Source organism: Microcebus murinus, chromosome 14, assembly GCF_040939455.1.
Source record: "Microcebus murinus isolate Inina chromosome 14, M.murinus_Inina_mat1.0, whole genome shotgun sequence".
NCBI classification, from domain to species: domain Eukaryota; kingdom Metazoa; phylum Chordata; class Mammalia; order Primates; family Cheirogaleidae; genus Microcebus; species Microcebus murinus.
The window spans coordinates 9,554,776-9,568,586 of record NC_134117.1 but is presented as its reverse complement, the minus strand read 5'-3'; the positions used below and the strand labels follow the sequence as shown (position 1 = coordinate 9,568,586).

General features: G+C 34.8%; 1 protein-coding gene across 2 annotated transcripts in view; it reads left to right on the top strand.

The window, feature by feature from the left end:
- Positions 1 to 13,811, top strand: part of WDR11 (WD repeat domain 11) — a 56,699-nt gene that overhangs the window by 15,541 nt on the left and 27,347 nt on the right. For both annotated transcript variants that reach the window (XM_076009745.1, XM_076009744.1), the window contains exons 10-12: positions 2,913 to 3,089; positions 4,704 to 4,788; positions 11,297 to 11,403. In XM_076009745.1, coding sequence (XP_075865860.1) covers positions 2,913 to 3,089; positions 4,704 to 4,788; positions 11,297 to 11,403 — 369 coding nt within the window. The remainder of the gene's footprint in view (positions 1 to 2,912; positions 3,090 to 4,703; positions 4,789 to 11,296; positions 11,404 to 13,811) is intronic.

Here is a 13,811-nt window from a genome sequence, read left to right as displayed (position 1 = left end):
GTAAGCACCAAAGTGCCTGAAGCAGCATAGATTGGCAGTATAGTTGTTGGAATTAGAAAATGTTCACTCATGAGAGACTCTGGTCTAAAGCAAAGAACACATTAGGCGTCTGGGTCTGGGATCTGTAGCCCTTGCTGAGCTCCACACCTCCCAGGGCCTGCACATTCACTAGTCTCACAGCTTGGAATTAAGTACATGCTTCCTCTCTCTACTTTTCTGCTATTCCTAATCCACAATTCAACTCAAGTGTTTCTTTTTTTTAATCTCCTAAATATAATTTAAATGTTCTTCTTTTGTGGCCCCTTAATAGTTACCAGCTGTGTTTTATTTGTAGTTATTTTTGCTTCTGTTTCGTTCACTAAGTTATAAGTTCCACAAGGGTGGGGCAGTGTTTGATTCAATCTTGTTTCCCTCAGCACAGGACCTTGTGCAGTCTAGATTTGCAGTAAATATTTATTAAAGGAATAAAGTAACTGAGCAATATTAGAAAAAATTATTTTAACTTTTTGCCATGAATGTTCTTACTTTTGTGTTGGGAATTCTTTCAACAAATATTTACTTAGATAAAATATTCAAAGTTATTTAATTATTATGGGGCTAGTATATACATATTAAAGGCAGAATGAGGATTTGTGATTTTAAATTTTATGCCATTTGAAATTGTTAGACTTTGTAACTATGCCAAGCAATTTTGACATCTAATTCTTTTTAAATTGTGGCTGTGGTTTATAAAGGATTTTCTGTATCATTTTTTATTCTTCCATAATGTAATTGAAAATGTATGTTATTTAGGTCTTTTTGTTGAAATGCTAGGTAGGTGATAGACTATTAATAGAAAGAGCATTACCTTATTAATCATATTAATCAGATCGTGTTTATTGAATGCTTAATACTATGTTAAGTGTTGTGCTAAATATGTATTCCTTCACCACAACCCTGCAAAGTAGATAATATTGGGGAGCTGAGGCCCACACAGATTAAAGAACGTGCCCCCAACTACTCAGCCACGCAGTGGAAGAGCCAGACTGTGACCTCAGTAATCCTGGCTCCCAGACTCCTCCTCAGCAATGGCCTCCAGTTCTCGTGGCTGCACTGTTATCTGGGCAAGACCCTGAACCATCTCTAGGCTTGTGTTTTGGCATGATTCTTACCAGTCCTAAAATCCTTTTGCTGAATGACTCTAACTTTTATATTTAAAATTCTTTCTATTCACTAGACATAAATCCATATGAAAAAGTTTAGATGCATGACTTGTTTTGCAAAACTCATTTCATAAGTAATGCAATTTTTTTGAGTTAATTGACCTTGTCTGTTCTTAAAATGAAATATTGAAGTGAAAAGAATTATAAAAACACATGAACAGACCTAATTAGTAATATGAAGCCCATAGGAGATTGAAATTTAATGCTGTTTAGGTATCTAAGTGGTATAAATTACAGTTTTTAACAGAAAAAAGGATACAGATTGTATAGCAGTTCTTGAAAATGTGGTTGATTTTAAAGTGTTAAATAAATAAAGCTTTGTACTTGAAAACATTTTAATTAAAACTTTTAATTAAACTTTTAATTTGAAATTCACTGTGTACTTAGTGATAATTGAAAGCAATTCAGTTAAATAGAGGCTGATTTATATTCATTGGATAAAAGCTGATGCTTATTAAGGCCTAATCTGCTGTACCCTGTCATTATGGAAAAGACTTGAAGAAAAATGTGGCTTTTCCCAGGTGTCAACTCCAAGCTAATAGGGTTGGTATATGTGGTACCTACCTGTTGAACTTCTTAATCCTTTATAGTCTATCTTTTGTTACCAAAGTTAGGCAGAGAGATTTTGGTATCAACTGTATGAGTAACTTAAGGGATCATTTTAATTGGATTAAATTGATGGCCATTTTTTTAATATTTTGTGTGAATTTTAAAATAACATTATTATTAAAAAAAACCTTTACAGCCTTAAATGGTTATATTCATAGTCCGATCACACACAGTCTTAGTAATTATTTACATTTTTCCTTTCATAGTATTTCCATGTTTTTATGTATGTGTATGTAGATGTAGATATATATATTTATTTATTTATATTTATACACACATATCCACATACACTCACATATTCTTTATTATGTGCTTTTGGGGAGTTAATTCCAATATGTAATAGTAGTTTATAGGAAGGAAATTTATATACCCTTTTTAATGAACAGTCTTGATTTTATTTTACTCTTTGTGTTCACATTTTGTTAGAATGATTTTTATTGGAATCCTCTTTTTAGTTTGAAACCTGGGAACCTAAGTACAAACGGTGTATCTGAAAATAATGCCATTTAAGACTTAACTGTGAACATTGACAGTTGATATATTATCCAGATTATTTATTTTGTATTTATTATTTTATATATTTACTTATAAAGCTTAAATTTTCTATTTATATTGACAACTTAAGATTTCTTGCTAGAAATCACAACCTGCTTTTCGTGATTACCAATTTTATATGTACTTTACAAAGTACATCAGATTGAAAAATAACCCTTTAGAAAGTAGTAAGATGGGAATGTGGTACAGCATCCCACACCACAGAAACTGTTTTATAACCTAAGTTCTCTTGGTTTGTTCTGGAGCCTCTGTTTAGTGCCTTAATACCAGAAGCTTTGGCTAAAACAGTGTTTCTTAGAAGACATAGATCCCTGAATTCTGGATAGCAACACTCTGGAATTATCTATCTTTTGAGTTGTAAGCTGGTGTGATTTAAGTTCCATAGCCAAGCATAGCCATTGTGGCCGTAATAGCTACAGCTCTAGAGTGCTAAATTACACCTTTGCTTCTAAACCCGAGGAACATTTCCACTGAAAAGTTTCTTTAGATTTCTAAGGTCAGCATATGTTATAATTAGTATGTTTTGTTATTTTTATTACAAATCAGGACAAAGTGCAATTGCTGGGGAAGAACATCCCAAAGGCTCCATTCTACAGGAAGTGCACCTCAAATTCCTGCTAACAGGACTGCTTTCAGGGCTGCCCTCACCACAGTTTGCTATCCGTATGTGCCCACCATTGACCACAAAAAACATCAAAATGTATCAGCCACTGCTTGCTGTTGGTGAGTATTTGACCTATCTTTCCTTTAATGTACTTTATAAGATGTTTAGGTTTCCTAGTTTCTAGAAAATCCTTTGTTCTCTTTGAGGATGCTTTAAAAGGAGGTAGAGGCTAAGTAAAATCATATAAATACTCATCTTGAAACATTTTTCTTATTTTTTCCTGTCCTTTTATTCCAACTGTCTTATTTTTAATTTCAGTGATAACTCATCCACCTGAGATTGGATAATCGAGTCTAACACTATAATACATTTCTGAAATATCAGGAGGCTAGCCTCTGTGTGGTGCTCAATCACAGACTTTCGTGTCTTTTCTTGAACCGCCCCAGTCTCTCTGTGCATGTCATTTTGTATTCAGTCTTAATTAAAAATATAGTCTGAGTTAACAGTTTAATAATAGCAGGGTTCTTCATTTGCTAAGAATTGTATGTTAAATATTGTTTAAAGTGGCTATGGTCCCTATAAACTAACATTTACTTTTTTGTTTGAAAATGCATATTTTTGTGTTATAGATAGAAAATTTGTCTAGGTTTCAAGTTGCTGTCAATTAATTTCATAGTAAGGTGATGAACCTAATTTTTTTTACAGTGTACAGAAAAAAACCACACTTTAGTTTGCTATTAAATATATGAGGTTAAAATACATTTCTCCAAATTTTTTGAAAAATAGTATATTTGTTTGAAACTGTCAACATTTCTTCTTAAGTTGCTGTTAGTTGGCTTCTGCCTTTCTCCCCAAATCTATAAACATGTGATTTGTGATTCTTTTTCTTCTTTCTTAAATGAAAACCTAACCACATTTATTTTGTGGGCAACATATCTCAGCTTAATGGCTGACTTGTCAGTACTAAAGATTCATTTGGGTATTACTCTTTGGCAGTATGCTTTTTCTATTCTTTTCCTGTGGCTATCTTCTGAAAGTAATTTGAATTTTAAGATTCAATAGTCTATGTATTTGTGTCCAAATTTATATAAATGCAGATAAATGTTTAATTTTTGTTCTAGAAACTATTGCTTCATATTTAACTTCTAATAGGGATTTTAACTTGGATCCATCAGTGTACAAATAATTTACCCAAAAGTATCGGGCACAGCCAGGGCTTGAGCCCAGGCTCCTTTAACTGTTGAAATCACAATTAACAATCATACTTTATGATCTTATCAAGATTTATTTAACATGAGATAGGAGAAAAACCAAAAGCTTTGTAAAGAAGGATAGAAAAACCTGGTTGATGAGCTCTACTAGGTTGCCTTTTTGAGGACCAGCTATAGGAAACCTTCTGAATCTCAAAAAGTATTATATAAACTCCAATGTGTAGAAAAGCTTAGGAAAGCTGCAAATTGTTTGTGTATTGATATAGGTTTTAAAATCTTTCTGTGAAAATCTATCCCTGGAGTTAGGTAAGATTTTAGAGCACATCAAATTAGGCCCATTTTTGATGAGGAAGGGGAAAAAGAAATTTATTCTTTTTTTTTTTTTTTTTTTGGTACATAGCTTGAGATTCTTTGATAAAAGATTAAGTGTTATAAAATGATTAAAATCTTGAGAAAGATTGGTGTTGAAAAGATCTGGAATTCCCACTAAATTGATAGACTTCTGTTATATCATTTTGATAGGTACAGGAAATGGTTCTGTCCTGGTGTACCACCTCACCAGTGGTCTGCTACACAAGGAGTTAAGCATCCATTCATGTGAGGTCAAGTGAGTATGTCATTGTGATGTTGGGATCACAAACATATATAGTATCAGGAAAAAGTTCTCACTGACTTTTCTACATTGATTACTCTGCAGTGGTATTTGCAGTGGTGATTATTTGACTGAAAAATTTGAATAATAAATATTCATATCCAACTAATGGCTGTGTTAATTAAGGATGAGTACTAATTGTTTGCTTTGTAAAGAACATAAGCAGTGGAGAATTTTTTTTCTCTTTTACTGCTTTATCTTATTTGTTTCTCCCAAGGCCCAGGCTAGTTTCTCACTAGAAATCCCTATATTGCTTTGTTCAGGTTTATTTCGTTTATTTTTTATTTCTGTGAAGATCTATCGGTAGGACTGCTCATGATAAATTTGAATAAAGTCATTTTAATTGTTAATTAATATTATTTATTTCTTTGTTTAAATACCACCAGAAAAAGTACTGAAACTATATAGCACTTACTCTTTGATTTTTTCAGATATGATCTGTTTATGAGTGCTGTGTATATGGGGATGTCTAAGGAAAGGCTACATTGATATAGGAGTGCCTCTTGCTTTTTGTTTTGAAGTGCATACCTGTCTACTCCATAGCATTATTTTGCTAAATGCAAGGATATTTTTTTATTTTATTTTTTGCCCTATCAATGATAGATTGTACAGTTACAGATACATGTATGAAAGAAATTTTCAGTAGTTTTTGATGATCTTTTAATGAAAGTATATTTCTGTTTTCTATATATTATGTAATTGTAGGTCTCATATATACATTAAAATTCTTTAGTGAACCCTTAGTGAACATAGCATTCTGAGTAAATGCATTTTCTGAATGGAGAAGGGTTAAACCGTTTAAATATCACAACTTCTGATTGTGATGAAAACTGCTGAAAGGTTTACATTGCCTTATTTGTTCAAGTGCATTTTTTTGTGGTACAACCCAGGCGACTGTTTATTGCTACCTTGTGCTGTGCCCCTACAGTATCTCCCCAGATACATTTACATGGAATAGAAATGTCTTCAGATGCATTGAGCTTTTGGGGTGCAGTGACACAGGTGTCTATTTGGACTGTCTCAGGCTGTTTATCTTCTTTTCTCTTCTCTGCTATTATGATGTCTGTAATTTGCCATTCTGGCACTTCTTCTAATAGTCTCAGCTGCCACTGCTGATATCTTTTCTCTCCCTTCCTTTCCTGTGTACATTTCTTCTCTTGACTTTTCCTTTCTCCCTTGCCTTTTATGTGTGGCGTTCCCTCTTATGGCTAACGCCAACCAATCAAAACTCTCCATTTAACCAGTACTTGTTCTAAGGGTTATGTTAAGTATTAATACATTGCATGGATCATTTTGTTAAATCCCCACTACAACTGTATGGGATAAGCACTGTATTTCCAATTTACAGAGGAAGAAACTGAGAATTACAGAGTAATCTGTGAAAGAGGTAGATGGAATTTAGTCTAGGTCTTTGAAGCTTCATAGCCTTAGGTCTTAACTTACTCTTACAGTGCATGTCCTAGAGCTCCAGCTAAAAAAATTCACATAGATTAGTAGGAATTATGTTGGCAGTAAAATAAAACTGTTGACCAAGCCAAGCTTCATGCAAAGAATTTGACACATGCTTCTGAAAAATCAAACACATTGTCATTTTTTTCCCTTAACAGTGAAACTTTCAATAGCTAATTTGTCAATTAGCTGTTAGTTTTAAGTAAGATTTGTTATCCTGGATCCGTCAGATTGTAGATGTCACTAAATATCATAATTTACACATGCTATGATGATATTTATGGTTGAATAACACTGAAATTAATTAGAAAGTGTTGCTTGAGATAATAACTAAGGGATATTTAGTATCTCAGTCTGGTGTTGTGAATGATCATACAAAGATGCTCCATTTTTTATATGAATTTTCCCTCTTAATTGCCATGTTGAAAATAATTCGCATTTTATATTCAGAAATTCTGCCCAAGGGGATGCTGAAATTCTGCTGTCTTTGTGTCTCGATTAATACAATTTTAGTATTACAATTAAAGCCATTATAAAAATTTTGCAGATGTGTTATAAAAATTTCAGAACTTATTATCAATAAACCCAATATATTCTAGATTTTATATCCAAGTTAACGCTTACTTTTAGAAGATTGTTTTTCTACCCTATACTAAATGGGTTTTTTTAAATCACATAATCGTAAGTACTTGAATGTTGTGCATACATACAGCCAGGGACTGTAACCTTGCAGTTCCTGCAGATAGTTGCATGTTTGTGTTTTTTTAAAACCAGGATGTTTTAACCAGGGATACTTTACTCAGCTATCTATTGAGAATCTTCTATCAGGGTCCTCAAACTTTTTAAACAGGGGGCCAGTTCACTGTCCCTCAGACCGTTGGAGGGCCGTTGGAGAGTGCGGGGGCACATTCCACACATGCGCACTGTGGGTCTGGGACGAGTGGCTGCTAATCAGGACAGGCAGTGGTGGCAAAAACACCCGGTGGGCCAGATAAATGTCCTCGGTGGGCCACATGTGGCCCGCAGGCCATAGTTTGAGGACGCCTATTCTGTATGCTTGTAAACATTTGATGCTTATAAACATTTGGTGCTTTCCAGTGAAAGATACCTTGAAGTAAACAAAATAGAGAGATACTTGTAGGTTTTCTTAGATTATTAATTTGTGTCTTTGTCCAGTAGGCTGAGTTTACAATACAGATTGAATATTCCTTATTCAAAATGCTTTGGGCCAGAAGTATTTATGATTTCGGGTTTTTTTTCAGTTTTTGGAATATTTGCATATATATATATATGTATATATATATATATATATGGAGATATGTTGGGGATGGGCACTGAGTCTAAACCCATAATTCACCCATGTCTCATATACACCTTCTACACATAGCCTGAAGGTAATTTTGTATAATATTTTTAATAATTTTGTACATGAAACTCTGTGTACATTGAACCATCAGAAAACAAAGCTGTCATGGTGGTGCTCAAAAAGTTTTGGATTTTTAGGGAATTTGGGATTGGATTTTTGGATTAGGGATGTTCAGCCTATAATATAGCCCAGTACTATTTTGAATATCAAAAGTTACTATTATAACAGCAGCATATATGAATATCAGAACATTGATTGACTCAGTATTGCTTTGAGTAAATTGAGTGATTTGTGGAAAATAAAATGATCTCTATTTTGTCTATCTGTAAATTTGCAGAAGAATTCAAGGCTATTCAGAAAGTGTATGCTCCCCCTAGCCACAAAGTGTTGAGAAGGAGCCTCTCTATAGCAACCCCAGTAGGTGGTCAACAGGTCAGAAACTGCTGGTCAACAGCTTGAGAAACTGTAGGAGTCAACCATAAATACCTGCTGGTAATTCTAAGGTTACAATTGGTCAGTGGTTAGGAATCCTACAAAAAAATTTAAAAAAAAATCCTAGATCAAGCCAGAAAATGAGCTGCTGTTCTTATTAATTTTTTATAGACCTCAGTGTACAGTTAGACCTAGATGATAGTGTTCTAATCCTGAGGGCAGTGTGGTACTCAGCTGTGTTTGGTAAGAGTTTTTATTTTCTTCTGAGAAATAATCCTCTCCTTATCTAATCCACTTTGAAGTTCAACTTGGTTTTTATTTCCCTCAGTAGGAATCAGATATCCAAGCTGCTTCTCTCATCTATTCAAAGGCAACATGCTCATACTGCTCGATTACAAATAAGCAGCTACTCTGTGTTCTGTTATGTCCTATACACTAGAACATCGTGTAAACAGTGGGGAAAGCACTTCTCTGAAAATACATGGAACCAATAAACATAAGGAATGCTAAGTTTTTCTTGGACATCATTCCCTTAATCTAACAAAATTTCCTGAGTACTGATCATATGCCTGGAGAGACATGACGGAGTACCTCCCTTCTAAGAGAGTTTTATCTAGTACAGTGTTTCTCAGCCAGCCACACTGTTTCCTCAGTCATTCAGGCTTAGAGTAAAGCCCAATTTGCTCTTTGGGTCTGAGCTTTAATAGTCCTTTGGGGCTGCCTGGCCCCTGAGACCAGGTTATGTCTGATTCTTACATGGTCATGCTGAACTCTTCACTTTCTTTTGTAGTAGATAATGCAGAAGGCACTTGTGTAATGTCTCTTTTCTGCTAGGTTGTAAGCTCCAAAAGATCAGCAATTATGTCTGTCTCGTCCACGGCTACGTTTCCACTGCCTAGCACAGTCACTCGCATATACCAGGTACTTAACAGATATAATTTTTGAAATAATGAATGAGAAATGGAAGGACTGGAATTCTTATGGTCCAAAGATAGTGGCATCACTGTACTGGAGCATGATCGGTTTGGACTGCAAGACTTGGAGGGTGGGTCTTAGGGTTTCTGTGGACAAACAGGTCTTGTTGAAGCTACCAGACCAGTACAGAGAGCAGAATACATCCAAAATGATTCCTCTTATCTTTTGTTCACTCTAAGTAGAAAAATTAATGAGTACTGTTGCTGTTAGGAAAACAAAAGGAGAAACAAGAGTTCAAGGGACTTTTCTAGTGACTAATTATCAAAATTATATAATATTCACTATGGGTATGGTTTGAGTTTGGGAAATGAGGAGGCCTCATGAAGAAAATAGGGCTTCAGTTAGGTCTTGAAATGAGAGTAATAATGATAATTGCCAATACACATGGTGTTTACTATGTGCCAGGTTTATTCCCGTACTCAGTGTTACTGTTCCAGTGCAAGAGATGAAGAAATCGAGGTATAGAGAGAGCACAGAGCTATTAGGGGCTCAAGCCAGGACTTGAACTCCAGTAGCATTTGAAGAGGAAAAGAGAGTTTATTCTAGGCATGGATGTTCCCAAAGGTACTCAGTTACAAGTAGCCTAATCTGAGTGTTTCAGTGAAACTTTATGTTTAAAAAGTTATAATCCTTGATAACCACAGCAATTCTCTGTTGTTACAAATTGTTTTTAATTCTCTTTGGATTATGCTTGTCCCTCTGAGAAAAGACAAGTAGGTAGGTACAACGGGATCAGTAAGGAAGGTTATTCTCATTAAAGTGGCAGATAAGGTTCAAATGATTGAGAGGTCAGCTTGGTTAGGTAGGATGAGACAAAAGGCTGGACGGCCTTGAAGTCCACATAGAGGAGTTGGGAAATTATGCAGGAAGCCATTGTCCCTTCTTGGGTAAATAGGAGACATATTAAAAACAGTATTTCATGCAAAACCTAGCAGTAGCATTCAAATTGGTATAGAAATGGATAAACTAGAGCAGAGGTCGGTAAACATTTTCTGTAGTAAATATTTTAGGCTTAGGATTTTAGCCCTTAAAAACTTCTGTCACAACTACTCAACACTGCTATTGTATTGTGAGAAGTGCCATAGATGATAAATTGTTTTTAAAAATGGCTGTCCCTTAAATGCTGGTATGCAGTCGTATGGAATAGAGGTTTAGACTTCTCTCCCGATCATCCTCTGTCACCTTGTAACCAGTACAGATCCTTCTCATGCTCGTGACTGACCGGCTGGCTCATTGTCCCAAGTGGCCCCTTCTCTCTTCCATTCTCTGCAGATTGTGATGGTTTGCACTGTCCAGTTATGTTAGTGGGAAAAATGTGACATCACCTCCTGTCCCACATAAACGAGACTCCTAGGGCATTAGGTTGCCGTATTGTCATATATATCTTTTTCCTTGAGATTTTTCTTTTGTGCTTCTCTCTAATTAATGTACTATTTTGGAACTTTTAACCACTTCCAAATCTAACAGCTCAGTTTCTATTCTTTGTTTCTGAAATTTCTGCTTCTGAACTAAGAATTTTGTTAAAATTTGATAAAATTCTTAAGTGTACTTAACTTTAAGCATTCTGTTCAGAATATTTCTATACCACTTCTTTTTAAGCAGTTGGAATTCTTGGAAACTATTGTCATGTGATTCACTCTCTAGCCAGATTGTAATAGTCATTTTAATGCTGAATGAATTTTAATGCTAATGAATCCTGGTCACTAAACTATCTTGTCATTACATTTGGAAATAAAGTTTTAATTAGAAATAATTTTATATGTGTTAGAAATATATGGTAATATAGTCTCAAATATAAGATCACATTATGATAAAAGGTTAGCTGGGAGTGGTGGCTCACGCATGGAATCCTAGCACTTTGGGAGGCCAAGGGTAGGAGGATCACTTAAGCCCAGGAGTTTAAGATCAGCCTGGGCAACAGTGAGACCCCTGTCTCTACAAAAATTTTAAAAATTAGCCAGGCATGGTGGTACATCCCTGTAGTCCCAGCTACTTGGGAGACTGAAGTAGGAGGATAACTTGAGCCCAGGATTTGGAGGCTGCAGTAAGCTATGATGATGCCACTGCACTCTAGCCCAGCTGATAGAGCAAGGCACTATCTCAAAAAAAAAAAAAAAAGACAAAAGATCATATTTTTTTATTGTGTAATAAAATTTAGGTCTTAGGAAAACTTATTTTTTAAATAAACGTTTCCAACAAAAACGGTATTTAGTTTAGTCTTTGTTTAATTTGTCGTTATAGGGGTATCGAATGGACGAGTTTAACCAGCTTTCTTTCTTTTGCTACCTCAACACCAAACAACTTGGGATTAGTGAGAAATGAACTTCAACTGGTTGATCTTCCAACAGGTTTGTTTTAAAAGATTCAAAGTGGTTTGTCATACTGATCAATGATGTTGTTATTTATAAAACATGTCCAAAGTACTTTTACCTTTGAGTTTTATTTTGTTTTCTGTGTTTATATATTCTTTTATGATATTTGCTCTACAAAGATCTCATCATTGTTTTTATGGAAATTTTGTTAACATAAATACATGGTAAAATGGAGGGCCATTAACTTAAATAGAGTCACAAAAAAAAATAGGATACCAGGTCTACTTTTAAGTGCATTGTTATATATAAGAAAAAGATAAATTTTAAAATTACTCTTTATTAGATTCTCTGTTTAAAAATTTGGTCTTGGGCCAGGCCTGGTGGCCCATGCCTGTAATCCTAGCACTTTGGGAGGTTGAGGCAGGAGGATTGCTTGAGCCTAGGAGTTGGAGACCCTGTCTCAAAAACATAGCGAGACTCTGCCTCTAAAGAGAGAAGGTGGTGGTGGGGGGAGAAAGACAGAGGAAGGAAAGAAAAGAAAGCCTTTGCAGGAAACCCTTAGAAAACTCAGAGGTTAAGTATTGTTAAGCTCAAATTTAAAACTTTTGATAATCTCTGACTGACTGAATAGAGAAACTTGATTTGGAAGTTTGAAAACTTTATAATGGGAAATTCCGGTAAAGTAACTTGTTCAGAATTGTTAAAAACCTAAACCCAGTGAATTTCAAAAGAACTTGAAAATCTAATAAGTTGAGAGTTTAAAATTATTTTATGGTACATGCAGTAATTTCATAAAGGCTTTCTGACAAAATTATGGTAAGTTTCTTTAAAATGGTATAGCAATGTGAATATGTATAGATGATTCTAACCAATACATGTGTATACCTGTGTGTGTACAATAAGTCAAGTAAATGGTTGTAAATAAATGAAGTGTATAGTTGTTTTCTTATATTCTCCATATATACTCCCAAGCTCTCAAAGATAAAGATGCTTTTTACTGAACCTCAAGGCAGCAGCTCCATTTGTAGTCCAGTGTTGTTCTAGTCTCATTGGAAGTGACCTGCCCAGTGACCCTTATCCCCAGATTCCTAATTTGCCAACAAACTGGCACGAGCTGTCTATGTAGTTCCCAGGGATGAAATGCTGTACTCTAGCATCATTCACTAAAAAAGTCTTTTGTTCATTTTTTTCTAGTCAACTCAAGTTCAGAACTGTAAGATATAACTTAAAATCTTTCACAGATTTATTCTTAAGGAAGTAATATCTATAGTAATAATTAATGACTTCCTTAAGTGGGATATTTGAGTTCCTAGATTAGACTTTTATAGGCTTGTCTTCGAAGGAGGCCAGCAGACTAACAGAGTCAGGAAAGGACACGGACTGTTTGGGGTATAATAATAGTGAGCAGAGCGACATTCCACTTGATGTCATCGAGCGGCAGGGAGACATTTAGGCATTCAGTTGTCTTCGAATTGAGTATGTTCACTCTTACTTAATGTGAATAAAAATCTAAGAAAAGATATAAGGTAGAATTTATTCAGACTTAAGGTAGAATTTATACTTTTCATTTACAGAAAACCATTTACCTTTTGTTAGTTAACTGATTTTTATACCGTAACTGTACATCATGCATGAATATTGTAGTTATTCTCTAATTTCAGTTTATAGAGATATTTTGGTAGAAATATGTTCAAAATATGTTAATATTTTGCAGATGAGACAAGAAAATCTTAAATATATGTTTCAAGAGTCTTACCCCCCGCCCATTAGTATTTGGAAACATGGGAATGTTTATATTACTTTAAATAATCAAGTAGTTTTTTTTTTTTTTTTTTTTTTGAGACAGAGTCTCACTTTGTTGCCCAGGCTAGAGTGCCGTGGCATCAGCCTAGCTCACAGCAACCTCAAACTCCTAGGCTCAAGCGATCCTCCTGCCTCAGCCTCCCGAGTAGCTGGGACTACAGGCATGTGCCACCATGCCCGGCTAATTTTTTGTATATATATTTTTAGTTGGCCAATTAATTTCTTTCCATTTATAGTAGAGACGGGGTCTTGCTCTTGCTCAGGCTGGTTTTGAACTCCTGACCTCGAGCAATCCGCCCGCCTCGGCCTCCCGGAGAGCTAGGATTACAGGCGTGAGCCACCACGCCCGGCCAAAATAATCAAGTAGTTTTTAATGGTGGACAATTGCTTTACCATAGATGCCTTAAAACTTTAGAAATTTGTATTTCCAAAATTGAATTACAGAATTAAAGAAACTGCATAACAAATGAAAATGGCTTTTTATAAAATAGATATTTGAATATAAGTAATATATTATTGATCATTAACTTGTAATACTTTCAAGAATATTTTTTGAATTTAGATTATTAGAAACAGCTTAGAAGCAAATGTAGGAATGAACAGGAGGATAAAGGGTAGACTGATCAATTTACATTTGTATG